Below are 23877 nucleotides of genomic sequence, written 5' to 3' on the forward strand. Positions count from 1 at the left end.
TTGCAGGAGCTCCACGGGGATGCACTCAGCCAGACTGTGAAACAGGAGTAAAATGACTGACCCAAAATGCCTAAAAACCTCAAGAGTGGGAACCTTTTCCAGAGATACCATGGATGAGTTAGCTGGGTTGCCTTTTCTCTGCTCTTGGCATTGTGAAGAAAACCAGGAAAGCAGCCTTTTCCCCCAAACTCTTCCTTTTTGTCTTCTTTTTTGTCTTCTTTTTTTTTTTTTTTGACAAACTGCTAGTGTGAGAAAAAAGATTGTAATTCATTTAGCAATAAAAGTCAACAAGCTTTTTGTTGCTGATTGGGAAGTGAATACCAAACCCGCTGATTTTGCGCTTAAACACGAAAACTCTGTAGGTATTCGGTGTTTGTCAAAACAAATCGTAAGAGACACATTTGTGTTCCATACAGAGATATATTTATTGAAGACCTTAAAGAATGCAATATATTACCTAGTTCTGTCTGGCGTACTGTTGCCTGCTTATCACGAAAGCAAATGTTTGTAATAAAAATCAGTTAATAAGCAAACGACCACTTTGTACGCTAACTTCAAATTTAATATGCTAAAGAAGTACCTTCTTGCAGAAGATATGTTTCCCCTTTTTTGGTATGTCTGTTAAGGCTGGTGTAATTAAGGAGTTTAATTAAAATCTTAAATGCTTACTCCATGAAAACAGCTTTATGACATGGGGAAAAGCAGATTTTTTCCATTATAATTGCCTGTCTTGTGTATTGGCAGAGTAAGAGTCCAAGTGAGAGGCTGCAAACACTTTTAAATAATCTGTTTCCAATTTTATTATTTATAAATGACGTTCATGGACGCTTTCTTGATGTTCACAAGATTGCCACAACGCTGCTGAAGCTGCACTTACTGTGTCAGCCACCTCCACGTTATGGCTGCACACAATAAAAAATAAATAAAAGCAATAAAACACAATTATGTGGGTTTTAGCCTATTGAAACCCCACCGACGTGCATTGAAGGAGGGAGCACACGGGGGTCAGGCGAGCCTAAATTTCTTTTTTGTCAAATATTCCACAGTTCGTGTTGGCTTTAACCTTTGTTCTTCGAGGGGCCTTTGCAGCTTGTTTTCTTTTCTGGTTATTAATTTTTATGGGGCACGTGGCGACACGGTCGCTGTCCAGGCACGGCTGCAGCCACTGTTCTGCTCCTCACTCACACCCCGAGTTATTCGGAGGGGTCTGGGGGCTCAGGCTTGAATATTGTGTGCAGTTATGAGCACCACAGTATAAAATAAAGAAACTAAGCTATTAGAGTGTGTCCAAAGGAGGGAAACGAAGATGGTGAAGGGCCTTGAGGGGAAGCTGTGAGGAGCGGCTGAGGGCCGTGTGTTCAGCTGGAGGAGTCTGAGGGGAGACCTCATTGCAGTAACAACCTCCTCGGGAGGGGAAGAGGAGGGAAAGGCGCTGATCTCTGCTCTGTGGTGACCAGTGACAGGACCCGAGGGAATGGCCTGAAGTTGTGTCAGGGGAGGTTTATGCTGGATATAAGGAAAAGGTTCTTCACCCAACTGGGTGGCTGGGCACTGTAACAGGCTCCCCAGGGAAGCGGTCACAGAACTCAAGGAGCGTTTGGACAACACTCTGACAGGCACATGGTGTGACCCTTGGTGACGGTCCTGTGCAGGGCCAGCAGTCTCACTCGACGATCCTTGCGTGTCCCTCCCAGCTCGGCACATTCCACGACGCCCACCCCTTCCCTTCCTCTCCCGCTCCGCTCAGCCCTCCCTTAAGGGAGACCCCCAGCAGCAGATGGGGGGTGCGGGCGGCGCATGCGCGGGGCGGCCGCGAGGGGGCGGCCCCGCGGCGGGCGGGGCGCGGAGCGGCCGCTGGGGCGCCGCCTCAGCACCGGCCCAACATGGCGGCGCGGCGGCCCCGCTCCGCCTCAGGTCAGTGCTGGCCCCGGCCCGGCGGGACACGCGAGGAGGCGGTGCGCCGGGCGCCCTTCCTTCCTTCCTTCCTTCCTTCCTTCCTCCCTCTCGGGGGTGGCGGGCAGCCCGCTCCCCGCTGCCTTGCGCTGCGTCCCGGGGGCGGGGGAGAGATGGCCCGGGCTCTGCGCCTCCCCCATCCGTGTGTGTGTTTTCCCCTTCACGGCCGTGGCGCACCGGCCCCGCTGTACCCCCGGCATCCCGCGGGATAGAGCCCCTTCCTGGGATTTAACTACTCAGCCCCCTTCTAGGCGGGTTCGAGGGGGACGCAGTGGGCCTCAGGCAGCGGCCGAGCCCTCACGGGGCCGGGGGGATGCGGGGCGGGAGCCGGGAGCCCCCACGGCCGCAGCATCCCGCACCGCGCGGGGCTTCCAGGGCATCGCCGTGGCCTCGTCGTGCGGCGCCTTCTGGCACTGGCACAGTTCGATGAGCTTGGAGAATGTCCGTAACATCGTGCCGCATGCAGGGGTTGTTTTCGATCAGCACAAAATGCTCTGGCGGTGTCATTTTCCACACAACGTGTGTGAGTTTTGATTTGAATAAAAATATTAATTTACAGAATTAGTATAACTAACCGTCTGTGACAGCGTTTTGGTGTTCTTCTCCATTTAAAGAAGTTAAACGGATTGTTCTCCATACCTCAGACAAAGAAAGGCCATTCAATAACAACTTTTTAGCACTGTGGGTCTTGCTGTTTATCTTTCAGTAGTCAAGAACACTTAGGTGTTAATAGAAACCTTTATGTGTATTTCTTGCACTCTTTGAACTTTTAATCCGTATTTGCAGTACAGTACAGTTTAAAAAAAGTGCCAAAATTCTTAATAAAATACTTATATCTACAGTCTTAATAATTTTGGGTAGTTATTTAGGTACTCTTCCTCTCGGGAATGTCCCACCTTTATTGCTGAACTTACATTTCACGTTAAATATATTTAACCAAAGGACTCCATGTATGTACGTCCACAGAACATGACACGTTTTGAAATATTTTTCTTTAAAAACCTAAACCCATCTATTCCCTCTGATGGTTGAGTATACGTGGCGTTTAGGATCACTTAATCTGAAGTTGTGGGATGCCTCTTTTGAAAACATTGACAGACTTGTCCTGCAAACCTGGAACTTAAGTCCGAGTGTCACCTGTTTTACCTCTTGTGTAAAAGGAACAGAAGTGTCTGTTCGTGGGCTTATTGGCATAGGGGGATGTTTGTCCCTCTGAGGAGAGCGTTGGGCTGGGAGTCTTCAGTGTGTCCACTGAGGGTCTATCCAGAGGAGGGCTGGGTGCTTTCTCCTAAGTCAGAGATGTTTCACATTGATTATGATCATAAAAGCAGAGTTGTAGGAGGTCAGATGAAAGCCCAGCACCCTGTGCCTGAAAGGGATCAGCCTCAGGGTGAGCTCAGACAGACTGAACAGGGTGAGCAGGTACTGATGCCTTCTCGGTATGTTTGGAATGATTTTCAGCCCAGCTCATTAGCCGCGGTTGTTGTCTTTGTGTCTGACAGCCCTCTGTGGATTTTTGTTCTGTTTTAGTTTGGTTTCTTTTCCCTCTTTACATTTGCTCTGTTGTAATTTGGAGCCCACATCAGCTTTGGGTACATACAGCATCCTGCAGTAAGCTGTTCCAGAGGTTAGCCAGGCCAGGTGGAGGGTGAGGGAGAGGAAAGGAATACTGCCTTTTTTGTGTTGAACGAGCCAGCTGGTAGTTCCATCTGATGCCTCGGGTCCTGCACTTGAACAGGTCACCTTTTCAGTGCCAGTCATGGATTTTATAGATTACACCTTCCCTACAGCCTCCTCCTCGTCTCAAAGATTATGGCATATCATCCCAAAATCCCTTGTTCTGTGAGCTGCTGGACCATAGGTAGCCTGTGCTCTGCAATTTAAACCATTGGATTAGCCAGTACACTGGTTCTGGGGTTTTTACAGAGATAGTTAATTTACTGCAAAACTGAGAAAATAACTCCTTTCTTTTTCTTTTTTTTCCTTTTTAAGACCACGACAGTGACGATGATTCCTACGAAGTGCTGGATCTAACGGAGTACGCGCGGCGTCACCACTGGTGGAACCGGCTGTTTGGCCGGAATTCAGGACCAATTGTGGAAAAATACTCCGTGGCCACGCAGATTGTGATGGGCGGCGTGACTGGCTGGTGAGGGAGCTTCCCCTTCCATAACTGTCCTAGGCCTTTAGAAGATCCCTTCCCGAGGGTATTCCAAGCAGATAAATGTGTCCTCTCTACCGGGATTTCCTTTAGCAGTGATCAAGGTTATTCATGAGTGAACAATTCCTTAACTCATTACTCTGACTCATTGTCCTGAAGTGTTTTTTAATATTGGTAAATCACCAGTTATCCAAGGGTATTCGTACTAGTTACTGTGGAAAGGATTTGGGAAAATGTCAGAGCTCTAAAAGTACAAGGAATAAATGGAAAATTACTGCATATAGCTTTTATTTGTATGGAAAAGCTCATTTCCTTGCTAGTCAAGATTTAGAAAACCTACATCATGACTAAGACATATTTTACAGGTAAAAGAAATGAAGGAAAAATAAAAGCTGGCAGAATATATTTTTAATTAAGAGCCCCGTTTCATGGAGACAGTTTTTTCCTCTAAATTCAGCTGGAGTCATTCTGCTCAAATTCACAGTCTACTCTGATGTTAAGAGAGACACCACAGCATTTAGTTACACTAAAATAATTAATGGGGAAAGCTAGACAGTAAAGATGAGAACTTAAACTGGAAAATGTGACCACCGCCTGAGCAGCTATGTCAGGGTATTTGTTATTTGTCAGAGGTGTTTGAATGGTAATTGTCTATTCCAGTACTCTAAAAAAAAGGCAATTTCAGTGAAAAGCACCATTGTGGTAGCGTGGTGGCTTTTAAAGTGGAATTTTGCAAGAGTTGGAAGATTAAATAGACTAAAAATGAAATTGTTGTATTCAGACTCAGTCCAGCTTTGAGCTGTGGAGGTTTAGCATTCAGCCTGATTTTGTTATTTGCTTCTGTAGCCTTAAAATTATTTTTAAAAGTTAGATGTGTACATGTAAACTTGGAAGCTTCTAGGGAATGGTTCATCTGGCATCCATAAAACCTGGCTTTACTGAATGATCTGGGAAGTGTACATTTCAATATCTGTAGATCTCTGTGTGTGTATAGTGATGTTTATAAATATGAATTCACTATTCACTTGTGGGGGTGGGGGGGGAAAATCCCCTCTGTGTGTGGGCCAGTGTTCAGACACCAGCAGAGTTGCCCAGGGAAGTTGTGGAATCATCAGCCTTGGGAACATTCCAGGCTTGCCCTGGGCAGCCTGGTTGGGCTTGGAGGTTGGATTAGATTCTGCAGCTGGCCCAGTTTTGGGAAGGTGGCTGGCCCATGTGACCTCCAGAGGCCCCTTCCTGCCCCATCACTGTTCTGTGATATCAGTCTCTGTTAGATGTGGGAGGGTTTGGAGACTGAGAATGAGATAACTAATTTTCTGGTTGCTTTGATCCATTAAAAATAGACTAAGGCCGTGTCCCAGTAGAGGGGACTCGCTGAGTTTAACTCTTGTGGTAGGGATGTTACTTCTTTTTACCAAGATATTTAAGTTATTTGCTGTGTAGTTAATAGAAATGATGGTATGATATATTTACTTTCCATCTGGGAACAGTCATAGTGGCACTGTTATATTATTACATTGTGTTTTATTAACATGCTACAATTAATAGCAGCAAGATCTGGAAATCTCAAGCTTGTTTTAAAGGGGCCACCAGCCAGCCATGAACTAGCAACCATTACTCACGTTGACTTGCTTTAGACTTTGTTAGTTAAACATTGCTTGTATTAAATAGTCTGAATTTTAAATTTAAAAATGTGAAATACTTTGTTAAATGAAGGAATAGTAATAGTTGTAGTCAGGAATTGTGGAGTGTGGCATTGTTCATCAGACAGCTTCACTGGACTGGGTTCTTTTTGTTTTTTGTTTTGTTCCCCTAAGGTGTGCGGGATTTTTGTTCCAGAAAGTCGGAAAGCTTGCAGCAACTGCAGTAGGTGGTGGCTTTCTTCTGCTTCAAGTATGTAGCATTTCATGCTTTATAAGTTGGCAAATGTTATTTACTAAACAATAGGAAAAACACAGCTGTTGGGTAACATTTAATTAGGAAGGCTTCTTATCTGCTTCATCTTTTCAGTCTTATCAGTCAAAACTTTACATTTCAGCTGGAATATTGTGTAGAAATGAGACATTTATGAGAATCAGTGGTAAAATCAGAACCTACTCTGTCCTGTAAAATAGATTGTAGAATTTAATCTGTGTTTATTTAAATAGGTTTGAGAATTTCTTCAGAGCTTTAGAAGAAGTAGGCTGCTCTGGCAGTTGCTTGTGGAAGGCCTGCTCTGTTCCCAGAGTGAGCCATGTTCTTCTCTTTTCTCCCCATGCCCTGTTATATCTGTTGGGCCTCTGAAGCCTGGCTGATTCCTGGCAGCCTCATTGCATTCATCTCTCTGCTGGCTTTCAGCTTTAAAAGTTTGAATGATGTTATCTGGCATGACCATTTGCATTTTACATCAGATATTGTGGTTAGGGGAGGACATATTTCCAAAAAAAAAAAAAAAGCTTTAAATTAGGTGACACAACTTAAAGTGAAGGAGGATTTCACACATCCTTCTGTATGATGCCAGGTTTTCACTGGCGTTTTTCATGTCTTAATACTTGTGAGCTTCTCCTTTTTCCTCAAATTGTTCTAGAAAAAATAGATTGGTGCCTACTTAGGCTCAATAATATACTGTTTTTTGGGATGGAATGTTGAAGATATAAATATTTATTCTTTCCAACTTCACCCCGGAGGGTTTCTGAAAGGCATATCCCACTTTTATTTCTTCTTTTGATTGTAATGGCTCATGCAGTCAAGCATTGATCAGGAAGGGTGGGGTAGAACCTCTGATTGCTGCTGTGTGACATGAAAATGTCACTTGTGTGAAGTACACCCACGTCCTTCATGATCATGTTCTCTACTGGTTTGGGGTTTGGTTTTGTGGTTTGTTTTTTTTTTGTTTTAAACCCCATGCTAAACATCTAAATGAACTGCAGAGAGTGTGTGCTCTCAGACTGTTTGGTTCCAGTTCTTTTCAACAAATATAAGGTGTGTTTTGTTTGAATTACTCAAAAGCAAGCATCAACAGTAAAAAGGTAAAGAGAAATAGTTTTGATTTGAAACTTTGTAGCATTGGCATTTGTTCCACTTTGCCGTAGTGCACTGATGGCCTTTTTCAATCTCCTGGGAATCACTGGTTATTGTACCTAAATATAGGGATGAAGTTTATAAGCGTGTTGAGTCTGAAATGGTTTATAATCACCCAGATGTAAGTTTTTTTGGCAAAATGTGTTGTGCCTGCAAGTGAATCAGTTATTACGGACTGCTTCAGTCTGTAATGCATGTTTCTAAATCACGAGGGAAGAATTAAATCTGCAGTGGTTCCTGAAGTACTCAGCAGCCCTCTCATATTGTTGTCTTGCAGATCTAACTCTCTCTTCCCATGCTTTGTATGCTGTTGGTCGTAATTCTTTTAATGATGATTTTTTTCTAAATATGAAGAGCTGCAGGAGCAGAGGTCTGGCACCCAGACCTTGCTGCAGATGCCTCCCTTAGTACTTCTGACTACAGGAAGCTGGAAAGTTAAAACACCCCTGTAGACAAAGGAGAATAGAAATTGCTTAAAACACTTCCCTTGTGCAGGATTTTTGCTTGTTGAGCTGTCAAGTCTGGGGAGCTTTCCTGTACATGTAGTAGGTTTGCCTTGTCTTTGAGTGTCTGATTTCTTGGTTGATCTCATTTATCTGAGAAGGAAATATGAGTTGCATATTTTGATTGAATTGCCTATGTCTTAAGTGAGATCAGATTCTGTTGGAAGGAAATGAAGGAAATGCCTTGGTCTCTCCTTTAATTCAAAACATTTTGCATTTTAAAGCTGAGTCATAAATTCTATGGTGTAATTACATTTCTGTAGTTTTTAATTTGTTCACTTAAAGATCACACATTGTGATTCTATGAATACATGTTTGGTGCTTCCCCTGAGTGGGCAGAGGAGCATTTCAGCACATTGCTAGAAAGTTCCCTTTTTTATCTGTAAACTTCTCTGAAGTTGCAGATCTCATTTCAACTGCTGATTGCAATATTGACATTGTAATTACATGCTAACACAAGAATAATAACTACAGAAGGCAGGATTCTTGGCTAAAACCCATTCAGTGAAACATTCAAGTCTTAAAATTAAAAAAAAAAATAAATTTTTTCTTCAGTGTGTGATGACTTCATCTCAAGAAATCTAGTAGGAAACTGAAAGCAATACATTTTTGAGTGTCAGTTTGTACAAGAAGCAAAAAAGATTTTTCAGATTTTTGTAGCTTATCTAGAATTTAATACAGATTAAATGAAAAGTAGTCTGAGGAAGAAAATAAAAAGGACATTAAGAAATTTGCCTAGCTTTTCAGAATTATCATCTGTTAGCACATCTTTGGTGGATATTTCAACAGCTTAATTTGATCAATTAAGTGTCCTTTTTATTGAAATACCTGTAGTTCTTCAAATATGCCGGTATAAGACCAATATCCGTGTACGATATTAAGGAAAATATAATGAATTTCTCATAACAAGGGAAGGATTTTCCATTTATAACTCCCAGTTTATGCAGCACAGTCCACTGAAATTCTGAAGAGTAGGGGAAGTACGAACTCACGTGGTTCTGTTGTAATGAATTAGTTAAAAACAATTGTTCTTAATGAGCACCTCATAGCTCTCTATTTTTAAAACCCTCTGTCCTGAATAACAGTTTAACTGCTTTTTGCTCATCAGCCAAGATACCAGTTACAGGTCCTTCTATTGTGTGTTGACCATTATTTAATAATAAAATTATATTTTTATTCAGTTATTTCACTAATATATTTTGCCTCAGTCCATTAATATGCCACTGATGAATTCTGCTCAATTCTTCTTTAAATTATTTTCTGACTTAGGAGAAGTAAATCTTTGAAAACAACACAAGAAACAAAATAACCTCTGAGATATCCTTGGCTCTGTCTTGTACAGGGATTTGTTGATGCCATTCCATGACGATGGCCATGGAACCATAGGATGGATCAGGTTGGGAGGGACCTTAAAGACCATCTGGTTCCAACCCAGTGTGTCACCTTGGTGAAGTGGGGAGAGAACAACCTGCTTCTGGGGCTGGGGGCTTAGTAAGGGAGAGTTTTGCTCAGTTTTGTGTTGAATATCCCACTAGACAGTGTGAGGGGGGTGTTACCTTCCTAAACAGCAGAAAATACCCTCAGGGTCTCCGTGGCTTCTGTGCACTGCTCAGGGAGGCCACCTGAGCCTCTGGCCTTGCTGAGGCTGCTTTACTGGGAGAGATTTTGCCTCCAGGAAATTAAAACTCTTTTCTCCCATCTTGCCACATAAATGTTTTGCTCCTAAACATTTTTTGCTCATTACTCTTAATAATGTGTCCCAGTAACAAAGTACCTGTGTGCTTCTGTGGTATAACCCCAAAAATGAGGTCCTGCCCTTGGAGATTCCCATTTTGCTTTAATTAATGTTGAGAAAGATGCACATATTTTTAGTGTTCCTGCATTGATGTATTTCTTTAAATGTGTTTTTGAAAAAATTCTGTTGTTTTTTTCAACAATTCTGGGAGGTCTTGAACAAAAATAAGTTTTACTGATGACCTGTGAGATATATATGTGTGTAATATATATTATTCCATTATCATATAGAGAGATATTTCTGTATACCCAAAAATCTACACCCCCATATGTCTCTAAGAATATATGCAAATAATATGTATAGCTCTATATGACTCTTTAATATCTATCTAAGTATGGAACTAATAATGGAATATTATTATTTTAGTTTGTTACTGTAGGGCCTGGGTTTAAAAATACTAGTAAACTTTTAAGAATTTGCATTTAAGTAAATTTACTGTTGTAAGCAAACATTTTTTATGATGTATCAGAGCCTGAAAATTGCATTCTGTCTCTCCAGCATTGGAGTTCAGTGGGATTATTTCTGCCCTTACATATGAAATTATGTAATTAGTGGGGTTGCAGCCAAAGTAGATATGACACAGGCTCTGACTGTTTACTGCTTAAGTACAGGGTTTTTTTTTCTTCTCAGTTTTTAAGTTTATATTCAAAACACTGTCCTCCGTTGCTTATTTTATAGATGTGTATAAACACTCGAGAGTAGAATTTGGGATCCCTGCTACTCAGTTCAGGGAGAAAAGTAGTCCAGTTTTTGTTGTGTAAAATGGAGTTCTGATGCAAATGTAAGTTTGCTCTGCAGTAGTTACAAACAGAACTTAATTAAAAACTTCTGCCTCGTCCTTGTGCTGTCTGGATAACTGAGCTAATTAAACAAGTCTTAATGTAATGTCTCTTTTAAAGTCCAATTGCACTTTACAAGCCAGCAAACACATTAGCTTTTCTTGCATTGTGTTGGACTGGGCAGATCAGTCCGCATTTAATTTTCAGTTGTACGAGTGAGAAGGCACCAATTCAATGCCTGGGCCTTTTTGAAATTCTTGTGGTGATGTTAAATTCATAAAATAACAATTGCCCCAATCTGCAGCTTTTTATTTTCTCCCTGCTATGTCATCCAGTGACTGGATGTGCCACCAGTACAGCTTTCAATCTGGTTTCATGTTTTCATGCTGTCCAGTCCTTAATGAGCTGTCCCTGCCCAACACTAGTGCCCATGTGAACAAATGGTTTTACAATAGACAGGCAAAATCAGTTACTTTGTTACATTCTGAGGTGTGAAGTAAAAGAGAGTTTAAAATATAGTAAGTTCATTTTGCATTTGTCCAATGAATTGGTTTTTCTAAAGCTTACAGAGAGATGAAAACTGAAGCTGACTTTCTTACATAGGTGGTCTTTCAGGAGCTTTGTTTTGAATTCAGGTAAAACCTGTCTAACACTTGTTTAGTTTTATTTCTTTTTCTGGATCATAAAATCCTTAATTTGGGGTGAAATACGTTGCTCAATTGCTCTGGCTGTTGTAATACAAACTAGATGGTCTCAGTTATTTGGTAGAAAGAACTATGTGAAAGTCAAGCTTCAATGCCTGTAAATGATGTGAAACATTTCTTTTAAGGCTAAACCTAGTAAATTGTGTATTTAAATATCTGCTCCACAAGAATTCACGATCTGTGACTTTTATTTACCAGATGTACAGTTTGCATAGGACACTGTTAGGTAAGTGAGGTGCATTTCCCAAACGTGACCTCAAGAAGGACCTGAGAAATCTCACTCTTTACAAAGAGTTTTTTGGATAACAGTCATTTACCTGTAAATTTAGTGGCTTAATCTATTTGTCCTAACAGTTAAAATGAGCAGTATAGTTTTGATTTTTTCTCTCTCCTTTTTTTTTTTTTTTTTTTTGCTATTAATGAGCTATTTAACTGTTCTCCAGAGCAGGTAGCAATTGCCTGATTTTTTTTTTTAAGCTATGATCCTTTAAGCACTTAAATATGTCTTTCTTTTGTGAATTGTCTTATGGAAATTGATGGGATTGTCATTGTTGGCCAAGTAATATAACATCTTATTTTTTTCCAGGTTCAAATCTTAGTGAGAGAAATAAGAAGAAGGGTTGGGATGATGATTAAACATGATAAAAATATTGGGAATTTGTAAATTGGTATGAACCAGTCTCCCCAAACTTATCCATTTTGCTGATGTGACAGAACTTGAGCTATACTCAGGCCATGTTATTTTTCTGCTCAATGGCTGTGTTTTGTAGAAAGCATGAAAATTCTCTTGTGTCAGTTACTTTTTGTGGGACAGTTTAAATCACATAGGATAAAATAATAGCTTTTAGTGTTTCTAGTGATGATTTTGATTAGCCCCAGATACTCTGTCACAAATCAGAATTCCACGATCCTGAAGGAAGCTGAAACGAAACAGGTTTTTCATTCTTGTCCTATAAACCCACTTTTCTTGGAAGTTACAGTAAATGCTGAAGGGAAAACAATGTAAAGCTTTTATAACTAAAGAACAGAAAACTGGTAAAATTAACAAGAGTCTACTGAACTTTGCCATTGTTCTAATTTGTACAGCTGTTACTGGGGAAGGTATCAGTGTTTGAAGCAGAGAATCTGCTGAAATTGGAACAATGTATTTTTTTTCCTGTATGTGTAATTAAAAAAAAAAAAAAAGAAAGAAAAACAACTTTGTAGGCACTAAATGCTGTATTTTACTTCATGAAATGTGAACTTCAACTGTACTAACTGCCCTTTATTTTCCTAGATTGCTAGTCATAGTGGATATGTACAAGTTGACTGGAAGAGAGTTGAAAAAGATGTAAACAAAGCAAAAAAACAGTTAAAAAAGCGTGCAAATAAGGCAGCTCCTGAAATCAACACCCTAATTGAAGAGGTAAGTCTAAGGTCATGAACTGTTTCTTACCAGCCAGTTTTTCTTACCTACCCCTGCAGGTGCTGATGAGCTGAAGGTGCAGGTGCAAAACTGGAAGGCATCAGAAATAGCCTGGCTGTGCATTTTATTAAAAGTTATCAGATCGTGCTCCCTTTTATTCATTTAGCTTTCTGTTTTGGTCACTCTTAAAGATGACACACAAAGTTCCTGCATTTCTGCAGCTCCTGTGGCTTGGGGGCTGCCACTGGCTTTGCCATTTGGTCTGTGCAGGCTCTTGGAGGGTGACAAAGCCAGCGAGGTCACAACGTGGTAAAAAGTTCAGGTGTGGTTAAAACATGGTGGCTACAAAGAAAAAAAACCCAAATCTTCGTACGCTGCTGATAATGAAATTACCTGGCTGGCCAAGAATGAGCTTTCTGGAGGAAAGCTATAACTGCTTTGTGACTAGAGTTGTGATTTTAGCTCATTTTTATACAGTTTGAAGAATATCTGTCTGCAGGATCTGTCAGATACATACAGTGTTGAGAGGAGGGAGCTCTGATACTGATCAGTGTCACTGGGGCTGTTTCATCCTGTCATGTGAAGACTTTCATTTGATCGATTTTGTGGTGTTTTGTTTGTTTTTTTTAAGAAAGTCTACTTTTACCTACTTTCACATTCCATACATGCAATATAAGTTTCTTTCTCCACAGCTGAATCTTGACTGGGAACGTGCTGCAGACAGTGAAACAGCAGCTCTGTAATTCATGAGTTTTGACATCTCAGGTTTAACCTGTAAGGAGTTGCACATGGGTTGATAAAAATTACCTTAAGTTTTAGTGTGAATATGAACTGAAAGTTCAAGAGAGATGGTTTTCTGGCTTCTTCTCTACTCCAAATAGCTTAATATGTCCTTCTCCAATGCCCTGCAGAAATGGGTGGGACAGGATGGGGGTTTGGGGTTTCCTTTGTGTTTTTTTTTTTTCCTCTCACATTATATTACTTTCTTCTGTGTATTAGTAGCCAGTTTGAAGTGGAGGATGTATGAAATGGCATGTTTGATACAATGTGTTATACTCTGCTGTTACTTCATGAAATATTGTACACCAATGTCATCATACATAAGTGGATTTTTTTCTGGGATTAAGTTGTTAGGACATTGGCTCATAATGGAGTGAAGTGTATTTCTTTTCCAATGATCTAGCCTTCCAAAAATCAGTATTTTTGTAAAACATTTTTCATGTGATCGCAGTTGAAGTCGTGGCGGTTCTCATGCTTTTTTGCCAAGGGAGATTGTAAAACATCTGTCTCGTTTTTATCAAAGCAAGAGTGGTATTTGCATGAAATTGATACAACAGTTCCTCTGTATTTTGACTTTTTAAAGGCTCACTTCATTTTAAATATGTTGTTCAAAACAGCTGAGAGTCAGTTTGCACTCCACTGGTGCCAGCAGGTGCCACCTTGTTTTATATGGTTTTAAACAGGTCGCTTCCCCCTCCATAATTTTAGTGTTCCTGTTTCCAGGCAGTTGTGATAAGTGTTAAATCCTGCAGTCAGCCACGACTAACTCTGTCCTTTCCAAATGTTACTTTTCTTCTCAGTCCACAGAGTTTATCAAACAGAACATCGTCGTGTCCAGCGGGTTTGTCGGAGGCTTTTTGTTGGGCCTGGCGTCGTAGGGACCTGAACCGTCTCCTCCCGATGGGATCCGTGCCGGCAGAGAACAGTTGTGGTGACACGCTGTGTGAGAGCAGTGTGGGTCACTGGGCCTGCAGAGCAACACAAGTGGACTAGCTAGACAACTTGGAAGCTTTCACATTTCAGGCTTTTGCCTCTTGAAGCTTGGCAAAACTAGGATTTGCTGAAAAACTCTGCAGTGTGCTCATTATAGCAGTTTCTGGGCAAAACTGGTTCATCTTCATCATGACTCTTTTTATCTATGGCCTTTCAAGATCTAGCATTTTTTAAGATGTTACTCTTGGAATATAGCTGTGTAGCCATACTGTAAGAATGAAAGCTCCATTTCTATGTTTTCAGTTGAATACTGTTTATTTAAAGAGTATTTTTCTTCATGCTGTAGTAGGTAGTATCAATGACTACATACTGTATATGATGTTGTAGTTTCAGCCTCATGGCTGCCCATCTTCTTTAGAAGTCACTGCAATAATTATCAATCTGTAATACCTTTTTACAGAATATTAAAGAACAAAGAATCATGAGCTTATTAAAGGTGAAAATTAATTTTGACTCTGGCCTTTGTGTACACAGAGAGTAAAGTCTCTCAGTTTATATCCTGCAGGCACCTGGTGCCAGTGTTTGCAGAGACAGGTTTTTAAGGTGGATTTAGTAATTTGTTACTAAGTTATTCTAATTTTTCTGCATTTCAAACTCGTGAACCTTTCAGAATTTCTACCAAGGAGGAGTTTGCTCTACCCTGATTTCTCTGGTTTGTGCTGTACCAGCAGGTTAATGTGAACTTGAGTCTCTCCTACACAGATTCTGTTGGGTTCCTGTTCATGTGTCTGAACAACAGTGATTCATTAGCACCAGATGGATGGATGGGTGGGAACTTGGGATGCACAGGACATGGGATGTTTGACATAACTTACTAAATATTTAGATTTGTGCATTTTTGGGCTTCAGAGGCCTGTATTACATGTTGACCTCATCTATGTGTGCTTGTGACCAAGGTGAGTAAGATACGAAGCATGTCATGCACATCTCTGAGGTTTAAGGCTTTAATTAATCCTGTTTAAGGCTTTTGAAAATATATCCTAACACACACCCCCCAAACCGACCCCCCAAAACCAAGGTAGGTAAACGGCCATAAATAACACATTAGCATCCGGAATATTTTATATCAAGATAAATATCTAAAACTGTGTCAACCCAGTTGTTGCAGTTTATTGGAAATGGGAAGCCTGAGGAGGAATGTGCCTGCTGGCTTATCTGGGACTTAGAGAAAAACTAAGAAAGATGAAAATGTTAAAATGTGGAAGTCTTTACCTTAGTGTACAGCCCAAGGGATAATGGGAATCAAGTCAGCTTTTTTCTGCTGCTGAAGCTCATGGATATTTGTCATGACCATAGAGTTGCTGAAGCCAACTGACAGGAGTCACCCACCCTGACTGGAATGAACTTGGGCATCCTGGAGGGCTTTGGCAGTGGAGCGACCACCTCTGTGGTGTGAACCTGTAAATGTGCATTTTTATCTTCTCTGTGAAAGGATTCCAGAGGAGCATCTCGGTGTGCTTGCTAAAAAGGCTGCTCTTGTGACCAAGCTACTTCATCTTTAAAGGTAGAATTAAAACCAGAAGTATAGAGTAGTATATATGCAAGACTGATCTTTGCAGAGGAAGGTGGTTCTGCTATACTGATGCCATTATCTGAGACTCTCAGGCAATGAATCAAGAACTGATTGAAACACATTTGAGGGGTTTATTTTATTTTTTGAATTAAATTTATTTGAGGATTTATTTTTTTTTAAGCCTTTGGAATAAGAGACATAACGTTGTACATATAAAACCGTCCAAAGGACCCCAAAAAGGCAAGGAGAAATGGTGTTATTGAAAAGGTGAGCAGTGGTGGTTTGTATTGGGATTGGCTTTACATCCTGCACTCGTGACTGGAGAAGAAGGACGGCTGCTGGCACAGCAGCACTTGCTGATGCAGTTCCTGAGGCTGGTGAGGCAGAGGAGACGCTGCCAGGAGCTTCAGGTGGAGCTGGCAGGGTGAGGAGAGGGTGGAGGGGAAAGCACCAAGACAAATAAATGCAGCTTTTCTTGTGAATACCTGGGATTTTGTGTGTGTCAGCTCAGCCAGAGTGTCACCCATTGCTGGGCACGAGGGCATGCTCTGTGAGGGTACAGTGGACAAATGGATGTTGGTGGGGTTACTGGAGTGGAATGGAGCACAAAGGAGTACCGGGTTTCTGGTGGTGAAGTCTTCTCTGGAATGATTTCAAAGTTACTGTTGCCCTCTGGGACAAAAACTAATGCAGCCTAACAAGTTTCAGGGAAGGGCAACGAGGCACTAGAAGAGGTTTCCCAGAGAAACTGTGAATGCCCCATCCCTGGAAGCGTTCAAGGCCATGTTGGATGGGGCTCTGAGCAACCTGGTCTGATGGAAGGTATCCCTGCCCGTGGCACGGGGTTGGAACTGGATGACCTTTAAGGCCCTTTCGAACCTAAACCATTCTATGATTCTAAAAAACAGATTGAATAAAACTTCTTTGAAGAACATTTTTTGTGGGGAAAAAAAACCAACCAAAACCCACGAACATCAATTTTAGAAAGGAGATGATTAAGAAGGAAAGTGTTAGAAATATGTCAGTAAATCAATGAAAGGCTGAGCCATCATTCCTATGGTTTTTATTGTATAGCTGAAGGACTTGACTGAAAGGTGGAAAATGTGGACCTAGCACAGGGAAAGAGCTTTCCACAATACCCAGTGGGTCCGTGGAAATTCTCTCCACTGTGTGTTACTGAGACCAAGGGCCAGGCTCCCCCCAGGGAGAGGTGGGACAACATTACAGGAATCTGTTATACCTAAAGGTGGAAGAAAAATAACTTTGGATTTCTCTGGCCATACCTAATAGTGCTTGGTGAAGTTCATGGTAAAATTATTCCAGTGCCCTGATGATCCTACCTTTGCCTTCCACGGGATTGTGTAATTTTTTCCCCCCTCAAATAGTTGGGAGCAAGTCACTTTGAAAAGTCCAGTGCTGTGCTAAATAATTGAGGAAAGCATGGCATATATCCCTCTGTAGTGAACAGCTCCTGAAAGCTTATTAAATAGTGAGTTTTGGGAGAGGTTGATAACAAACCATCTATTTGTTTTCAGTTATCTTAATGGGATAATCCATCTTCTGTAATTATTTTGTTTTAGTTAAAGCAGCATTGGGCAGTGAGTTTTAATTTAAAGTGAGATACCTGGTGGATCAAAACCAGTGTGATCTTATTACTGAATTTTAAGAGGCCAGAATTTGGCTAAAACTTTGAAGGCTGTTTCTGCTTTAGCAGCCAGATTGAAAAATTAAAATTTTGTAGCTAAAATTAGAGCTGCCTCCCAGATTCAAGTACATTTGTCATGAGGGCTTAAGAAGGGGGGATGCAAACAGAGAAAAATGCAGGAGTCAAGACTGTAATTGAGTAATGCTGCCTGTGCAGATTTCATAAATTACAGAGCATACAGTAATGTGAAGAAGCATCAGTAATACATCCCCCTAACCTTTTGAAAACTATGGGAAATCTCAAAGAATTACTTTAAAAATCAACCTTTTATAGTATGCAGGTGCCTGTTGTAGGGTCTGTAGATGACAGTGGAAAATAATAATGTTCACCTAAACTCAGCACAACTAGAATGATGTGACATTTTGGGAAACTGAGCAATAAAAAAAAAAAAAAAAGTGGGTTTTAGTCACCCAGGGCTGTACATGGGGTGGGACAGTGGTGGGGGAGAAGGAGAGTCAGATCTGCCATGGGGAGGAGGGGCCAGCCTCCGTTATCTTTTGTATTAGAGTTCAGTAATTAGACAGGAATGATGAGCTTAGAGAGCTCTTTTTTCCCTTGTCGGATTGGGAAGCAGGTCTGGTGCAGTGTGGTGATGTCCCAGTACTGGGACACATAGAAGAGCTGGCCTTTGTTATTTTGGGGCAATATGGGAAGCGAGACAGCTGACATTCATCAGGACCTGTAAGACTGCAAGTCAATTTTAAATAAGATAATTGTGGGGTAAATGTGCACAAAACATCCAGTGCTGATGCAGCACAGGCTGAAAACTTGGTTGTGTTTAGTCCCACATTGAACCTCGGAGACTTCTAAATCTTGGAGTGCTGAGGGACATGGAGCAGAGCTGTAACATGGGCTGGACACAGCACAGCTAACTCCAGCACAACTGGTGCCAGGCTTTAACTAGGAAAACTTGCTGGTCCTAAGCTGCATCCAATTTATAGCTTGGGTGGTAAAAATTTATAGCTTGCAGTGGTAAAAATTCACCCAGTTCATGGATTCCACACCCAGAGCTCCTCTGCCTCCCTCACCCTCTGCTCTTGTCCCCAATTCCTCAGCAGGCTCCCTGTTCCTACCTCCCTGCTTTAGGTTTGCCTGCCTCCTTTTTACCCAGCTCCCTGGAACAGAGCAGCACAGCACACGATGAGCTGTGAAAAAGAGGAAATGCAGTGCTCCAAAATGGGATGAAGTTGGGGAATAAATCCAATGAGTCAGCTCAACTTTAGGACTTCCTGCCAGCTAATTCTTCTGGGTTAGAGAGCTCGGGGAAGCTGGAGACCACATTCCATTGTGTCTTCCTAGGAAACTTTTCCTGCTTCCTAGACCAGTATCCTGCCTTTCAAACCATAAGGTATTTTTGGTATGAGATGTCCTTGGTCTCTCCTGCTGGCACATTTTGTTGTGTGGATGTGTCTCAGTGTTCATGGGAGCCCGGACAAGAACTCGAGTCTTGTCTCCTCAAAGTTTACTTGAAGTTATTACTGAATAGTTAAAATATGCTGCTTGAGGTGGAAATGCTGTAAGAGGAAGCAAGGAAGGCAGGTTATAGCCAGGATATTTTGCTGCTCGTTTGGTAGGATGCTTACCTGACAACTGGAATATATTGTTATACATCCAGTCCTTGATACAAGGGGTTTTTGGATTCACCATCAAACCCCCAAAAAATAATTCCTCACAGGCCTAAGCTGTAAAAAACCCCCATTTCTGCATATGTGGACTCTATATTTTTAAAAAAATTACTTAACAGAAAATGTTAATCCACAAAGGGAATTGAGTATTGAACCATATGATTCCCATTTAATATGGATAATTTGAACTTTGATTGCAACAAGAGGCTGTCTACGTACACTTGCCATACTCACTCATGGGGCTTGGAGAATTAAGAACCAATATATCTGGTATGATTTGTAATTAAATGTCTTACTTTCTTCAAGTATTAATAGTGAAGTAAAGGTTATCCTGTTTTCTCATGTGTTTAACAGACACTCATCTCATACTGCAGCCAAACTGCAGATTTTTATTTACAGATTTCAAATCCTCATTTTCCTCCTGAAATGCCTTGATAGCCTGGATGTTGCTGAGACAGAAATCTAAGCCAAAATACATCTGAATAAATCTGTAAATACAAAAAAACCCTACAGATGCGTGAAAGGAATGTTTGAAAATCAAGTGGTTCCAAATATTGTTTCAAAATCCACTTGGGACAATAAAGAGGAGGAATGTAAATTATCAGCAGATAGCCTATATTCTTAATGCTCTTATAACAGTGTGTGATGGTTAAAATTAAAAAACATTGAGAATTACCTTTCTACGACATTAATAATATGTTTTTCTATTCATATGGCATTAAATATTTAGTTTCCAAACTCAAAAGCTAACTTGCATGCTGGCTTCTGTAGGAGCTTTGTTTTGAGGCGGATTGTGCAAGTAAAGCTGTGCATGTGCTTCGGTGACTCACTGGTTTGTCTATGAAAGCGAAGGTAGGAAGAACACTCGAAGGGGTAGACACATTTTTCCTCTTTTCATGTTGTTCAAGGAGTCTGTAGATTGGCTTTGAGACCCTCAGGTCATCTGCACAGAATCATAAAACCAGGGACTGCTCACTGTGTGCGAGTTAAGAGTAAGGCACAAGAAGTGGAATTTGTCTGAACACAGATGTTGAGCTGGGTACCCCATAGCCTGCTTATATTGATGTTCTGTGGCAAATTTACCTCGCTATAAACCATAAAATCACAGAGTCATGGAATGGCTGGTGTTGGAAGGGGACTTAAAGGTCACCCAGTTCCAGCCCCTGGCTATGGGCAAGGGCACCTTCCACTAGACCAGGTTACTCAGAGTCTCATCCAACCTGGCCTTGAGCGCTTCCAGGGATGGGATATCCACAACTTCTCTGGGCAGCCTGTTCCTTTGTCTTATCATCCTCACAGGCATTTCCAGTGGCTCAGGTGGATCTGGCCTAGAAGAACACGTTTTTCCCCGTTGTTTTTAAAGGCAGCCTCGTCCATGAGTTGCTCACCCGCAGGTGCTGAGGGTTGGGTGAGATGAATTCCATGAAGCGCGTTGAACTGCCGTGGGTATGAAGGATGACAAGGTGATTTACCAGGGGCAAGTCATGCTTAGCCAGGCTGTTCCCTGATGAAATGTCTGGCTCTATAGAGAGGGAGGTCTTAGGCGGGCGCTGCCAGGCCCCGAGGGCAGTGATCACTGCCTTGGTGTCCAGCTGGAAGTGGTGGCAGGCACAGTACATCAGGGACAGCTGCCACACAAATATCGTTCAGTATCTTCATCAAAGATGTGTGTGATGGGCCAAAATGCAGCCCCTTGACAGATTGTGGATGACACCAAATTAGGAGAGGTGTTTGGCAGGGTAAACTGTGGAGCTTCAGTCCAAAGGCAAAGCTGGGAAGTTGAGCATTGCACAAAGAGCAATCTCACAGAGTCCAGCAAGGAGAGAAAGTAATGGAATAACAGAATGGCTTAGGTTGGAAGGGACCTTAAAGATTATCCAGTTCCAACTTCTTGCCATGGGTAGGACACCTTCCACTAGACCAGGTTTCTCAAGCCCCGTGCAACCTGGCCTGAAACACTTCCAGGGATGGGACATCCCCCCAGAACCTCTCTAGGCAACCTGTTCCAGTGCCTCAGCACCCTCAGTGAAGAATTTATTCTGTATATCTGATCTAAACCTGCTGTCTTTCAGTTTGAAGCCATTCCCCCTTGTTCTGTCACTCCATGCTCTTGCAAAAAGTCCCTCTCCATCTTTCCTGTAGGCTCCCTTCAGGTACTGGAAGGCCGCAATCAGGTCTCCCCAGAGCCTTCTTTTTTCCAGACTCAATCCCAATTCTCTCAGCCTTTTGAACCCCACAGGCAGCCACTGCAGGAGCAGCAGCTCTACTGGGGAGGGCATGGAGGTTATAGTGGACCTCAAACTGAATTTAAGTGAACCCTGAACTCTTGCTGCCCATGATGGAAAGCACAGGCTGACATGCCTTAGGAGGAGCATGGTCAGCAATTATGGAAATTTGTGACCTGCCTGTCTGTACTTGGCCCCCATGGGACCACATATGGAATAGCATGATTGCTTTAGGGCCCTCCAGTTGCAGGGGGATGTGGAGAAATAAGAAAGGTTCCAGGGAAAAACACCTAAGCTGATGAGGAGTCGGAGTTACGGGGGGAGCTGAGATTTTCCAGCCTGGGAAGAGGAGGCTGAGGGTCAATCTAAGGCAGCCTACAGCTACCTGAGGGGGAGTCACAGGGATGATGGAGCCATTTCCTCCTAAACAAATGGCAGCAGCCACAAGTTGTGGTTTGGGAGGGTCACACTGGACGTTAGGGAAAGGTTTTCCACCAGGAGGGTGGTGCAGCAATGGGATAGGTCACCCAGGGCAGGTGTGGATTCTCCCCCCTCAGGGATTTTACAGGATTTGGCTGAACAAACCCACAGCTGACTTGCCCCAACCTGGTTGGTGACCAACCCTCCTCCTGTGAGCAGAAGACTCCAGTGGTCCCCTCCAGACATCACATCAACAAGACTGTGAAAGTCAGGTGTTATCCCACTCAGCCCCTCCATCCTTCTGGGTTTAGTCTTGTGTTCCCTCACATCTGAACATATGACATAAATGCTTTCTATGCCTGATCTCTTCATACTATTCACACTGAGCAGGAAAAATAGATGCTGACTGTTTGTGATACTGTGATTAATTCTTGGTTTTCACTAAAAAAAAAAAAAATAAAAAATCTAAAAAAAAATATTTGTTGTGTCAGCATAGGAAAGGTTAGAGATCTGCCAATTTTTTTTTGTGATATTAGGTTTGCTTTCAGAAATAAGATTCTCTGGTAGGTGACATACAGGAATTTGTGTATGCGTGTGGTTTGCTTGGAGCTGTTGCAGCAAATTCTTAAATATGGAACAGCCAGAAAAATGCATTTATTGCTTTTTTTTTTTTTCCAATAGGCACTCCTACAGTAATTTAAAAATAGCAAACTGGGGCAAGGTAAGTATCACAGAGCCTGATGTGAAAAAGTACATTGATAGAAAATAAGGAATAGAATATGTGATGAAGATTGACACCACAAGTGAAAAGGAAGATGGAAAAAAAAATAACACAGAATAACAGAAGATGCAAAGTGATGAGGAAGCACTGAGAGAGATGGGAATGGAAAGTTGGTGACAGATGAGGCTGATAAGGCAAAGGGCCTAAAGGAATTCCTCGCCCCAGTAATCACAGAGGCAGCAGAAGGCAATATCCCAGGAACTGGGATTTGTTTTCCCGAGGGAAGGAAGGAAAATGTCAAAAGGTTTTACTCCTGCACGGCAGTGGGTAATAAGGCAATTAGTACTATTAAAAAGTTCTCAGAGCACCCAGACTGGAGTAATAAATCACATCCTAGGATTGTAAAGAGAGAGGGAGATGCTTGAAAGCTTTTGTGGGATAATTGTGATAACTTACTGGAAAGGGAATTACTGAGGACTGGTGAGTGTTTAATGAAGTTTTGGCATTTACAGATTTGTAAGCTTGACTGCACTTGACTTCAGGAGAAACTAGACACTGGTGAGTCATGGCTTTGTGGATTTATAAGTGTCAACATGAACATACTATTAAAAATACATTATTCTAACATATGTGCCACAAGAGAAGTATATATAATACAAGCAATTTGGAGTCTGCTACACAAAAGATTTCTGCAAATAACCTCTATTAATAGAATTTCTCATTGTAAATCCTTTCTTGTTGATAGGAGAAGAGGTTTTGGCAATGTTACACCCATGAATTAGTTTTCCAAAGGGTTTCTGACATTTTTACAATTTCAAATGTTATTTTCCCCTACATTAATATACATTATAGAGGAGGTAACTGCTAACCTTTTGCAAAGCTCTGTAAATATGTGAACTATGCAAGGTCCCATTACCCCCATCCACCCCCAGGGAATGGAGCTGTGAGGGATGCCCATGGCAGGGGTGACAGGGTATGGCCTGGCAGCCCAAACTTATCCCACCCCCAGCCTGGAGCAGCTGGAGGTACTGGAACAGCTGGAGATGAAGAGGGGCTGAAGGAGTGAGACCAGGCAGGAGGGAGGGCCCAAGTTGCAGAGGGTGTTTCATTTCCATGGGGACCTCTGCTTGAGGGGAAAAAAGGAGATAAGGAAATGGAATGGAAAAATCTGAACCTCTCGAGGGGAGCAGCCTCTGCAGAGGGAGGTTGAATAAACCAGTCCAGCTCCAGCTGGCAGGAGGAATCATCTGCCAGAAGACACCAGCTGAAGGATAGAGAAGATGCTTTCCAGGGTGCTTCCACAGTGCCCAGCACCAGCAGCACAGCTCTGACTGGGCTGGCTGGAGAAAACCAGTGAAGCAAGAGCTGTGGGAGCACCAGCCTGTGTGGGAACAGTCACCACTGGGGAAATGAGAGGAGTGTTCAGGGACACAAAGGCATCCTTCAGGTCCTCTCTATCCACAGCAGCCCCCCTGCCCAGTACACTTACACAGCACCTGCCATGAGGGGCTTCTTCTCCAGGACTTGTGCAGGCC

At 42.0% G+C, this 23877-nt stretch overlaps 1 protein-coding gene across 1 annotated transcript; it reads left to right on the top strand.

Annotated features, from left to right (window-relative positions):
* The first annotated feature begins 1834 nt into the window (after nt 1–1834).
* FUNDC1 (FUN14 domain containing 1) lies at nt 1835–14586 on the top strand. The gene is made up of 5 exons (XM_032680230.1): nt 1835–1914; nt 3946–4102; nt 5932–6007; nt 12232–12360; nt 13941–14586. The coding sequence occupies exons 1-5, from the start codon at nt 1884–1886 to the stop codon at nt 14016–14018; spliced, it is 471 nt and encodes a 156-aa protein (XP_032536121.1). The 5' UTR covers nt 1835–1883; the 3' UTR covers nt 14019–14586.
* Nucleotides 14587–23877: the final 9291 nt, after the last annotated feature.

The sequence above is a fragment of the Chiroxiphia lanceolata genome, chromosome 2, assembly GCF_009829145.1.
Source record: "Chiroxiphia lanceolata isolate bChiLan1 chromosome 2, bChiLan1.pri, whole genome shotgun sequence".
NCBI lineage: Eukaryota > Metazoa > Chordata > Aves > Passeriformes > Pipridae > Chiroxiphia > Chiroxiphia lanceolata.

Bases quoted from the DNA above. Each gene is read 5' to 3' on its own strand.
- FUNDC1 (XM_032680230.1), top strand. From the start codon at position 1,884: ATGGCGGCGCGGCGGCCCCGCTCCGCCTCAG. The intron at 1,915-3,945 runs GTCAGTGCTGGC...TTCCTTTTTAAG, and splicing joins GCGGCCCCGCTCCGCCTCAG to ACCACGACAGTGACGATGAT. The intron at 6,008-12,231 runs GTATGTAGCATT...TTATTTTCCTAG, and splicing joins GTGGCTTTCTTCTGCTTCAA to ATTGCTAGTCATAGTGGATA.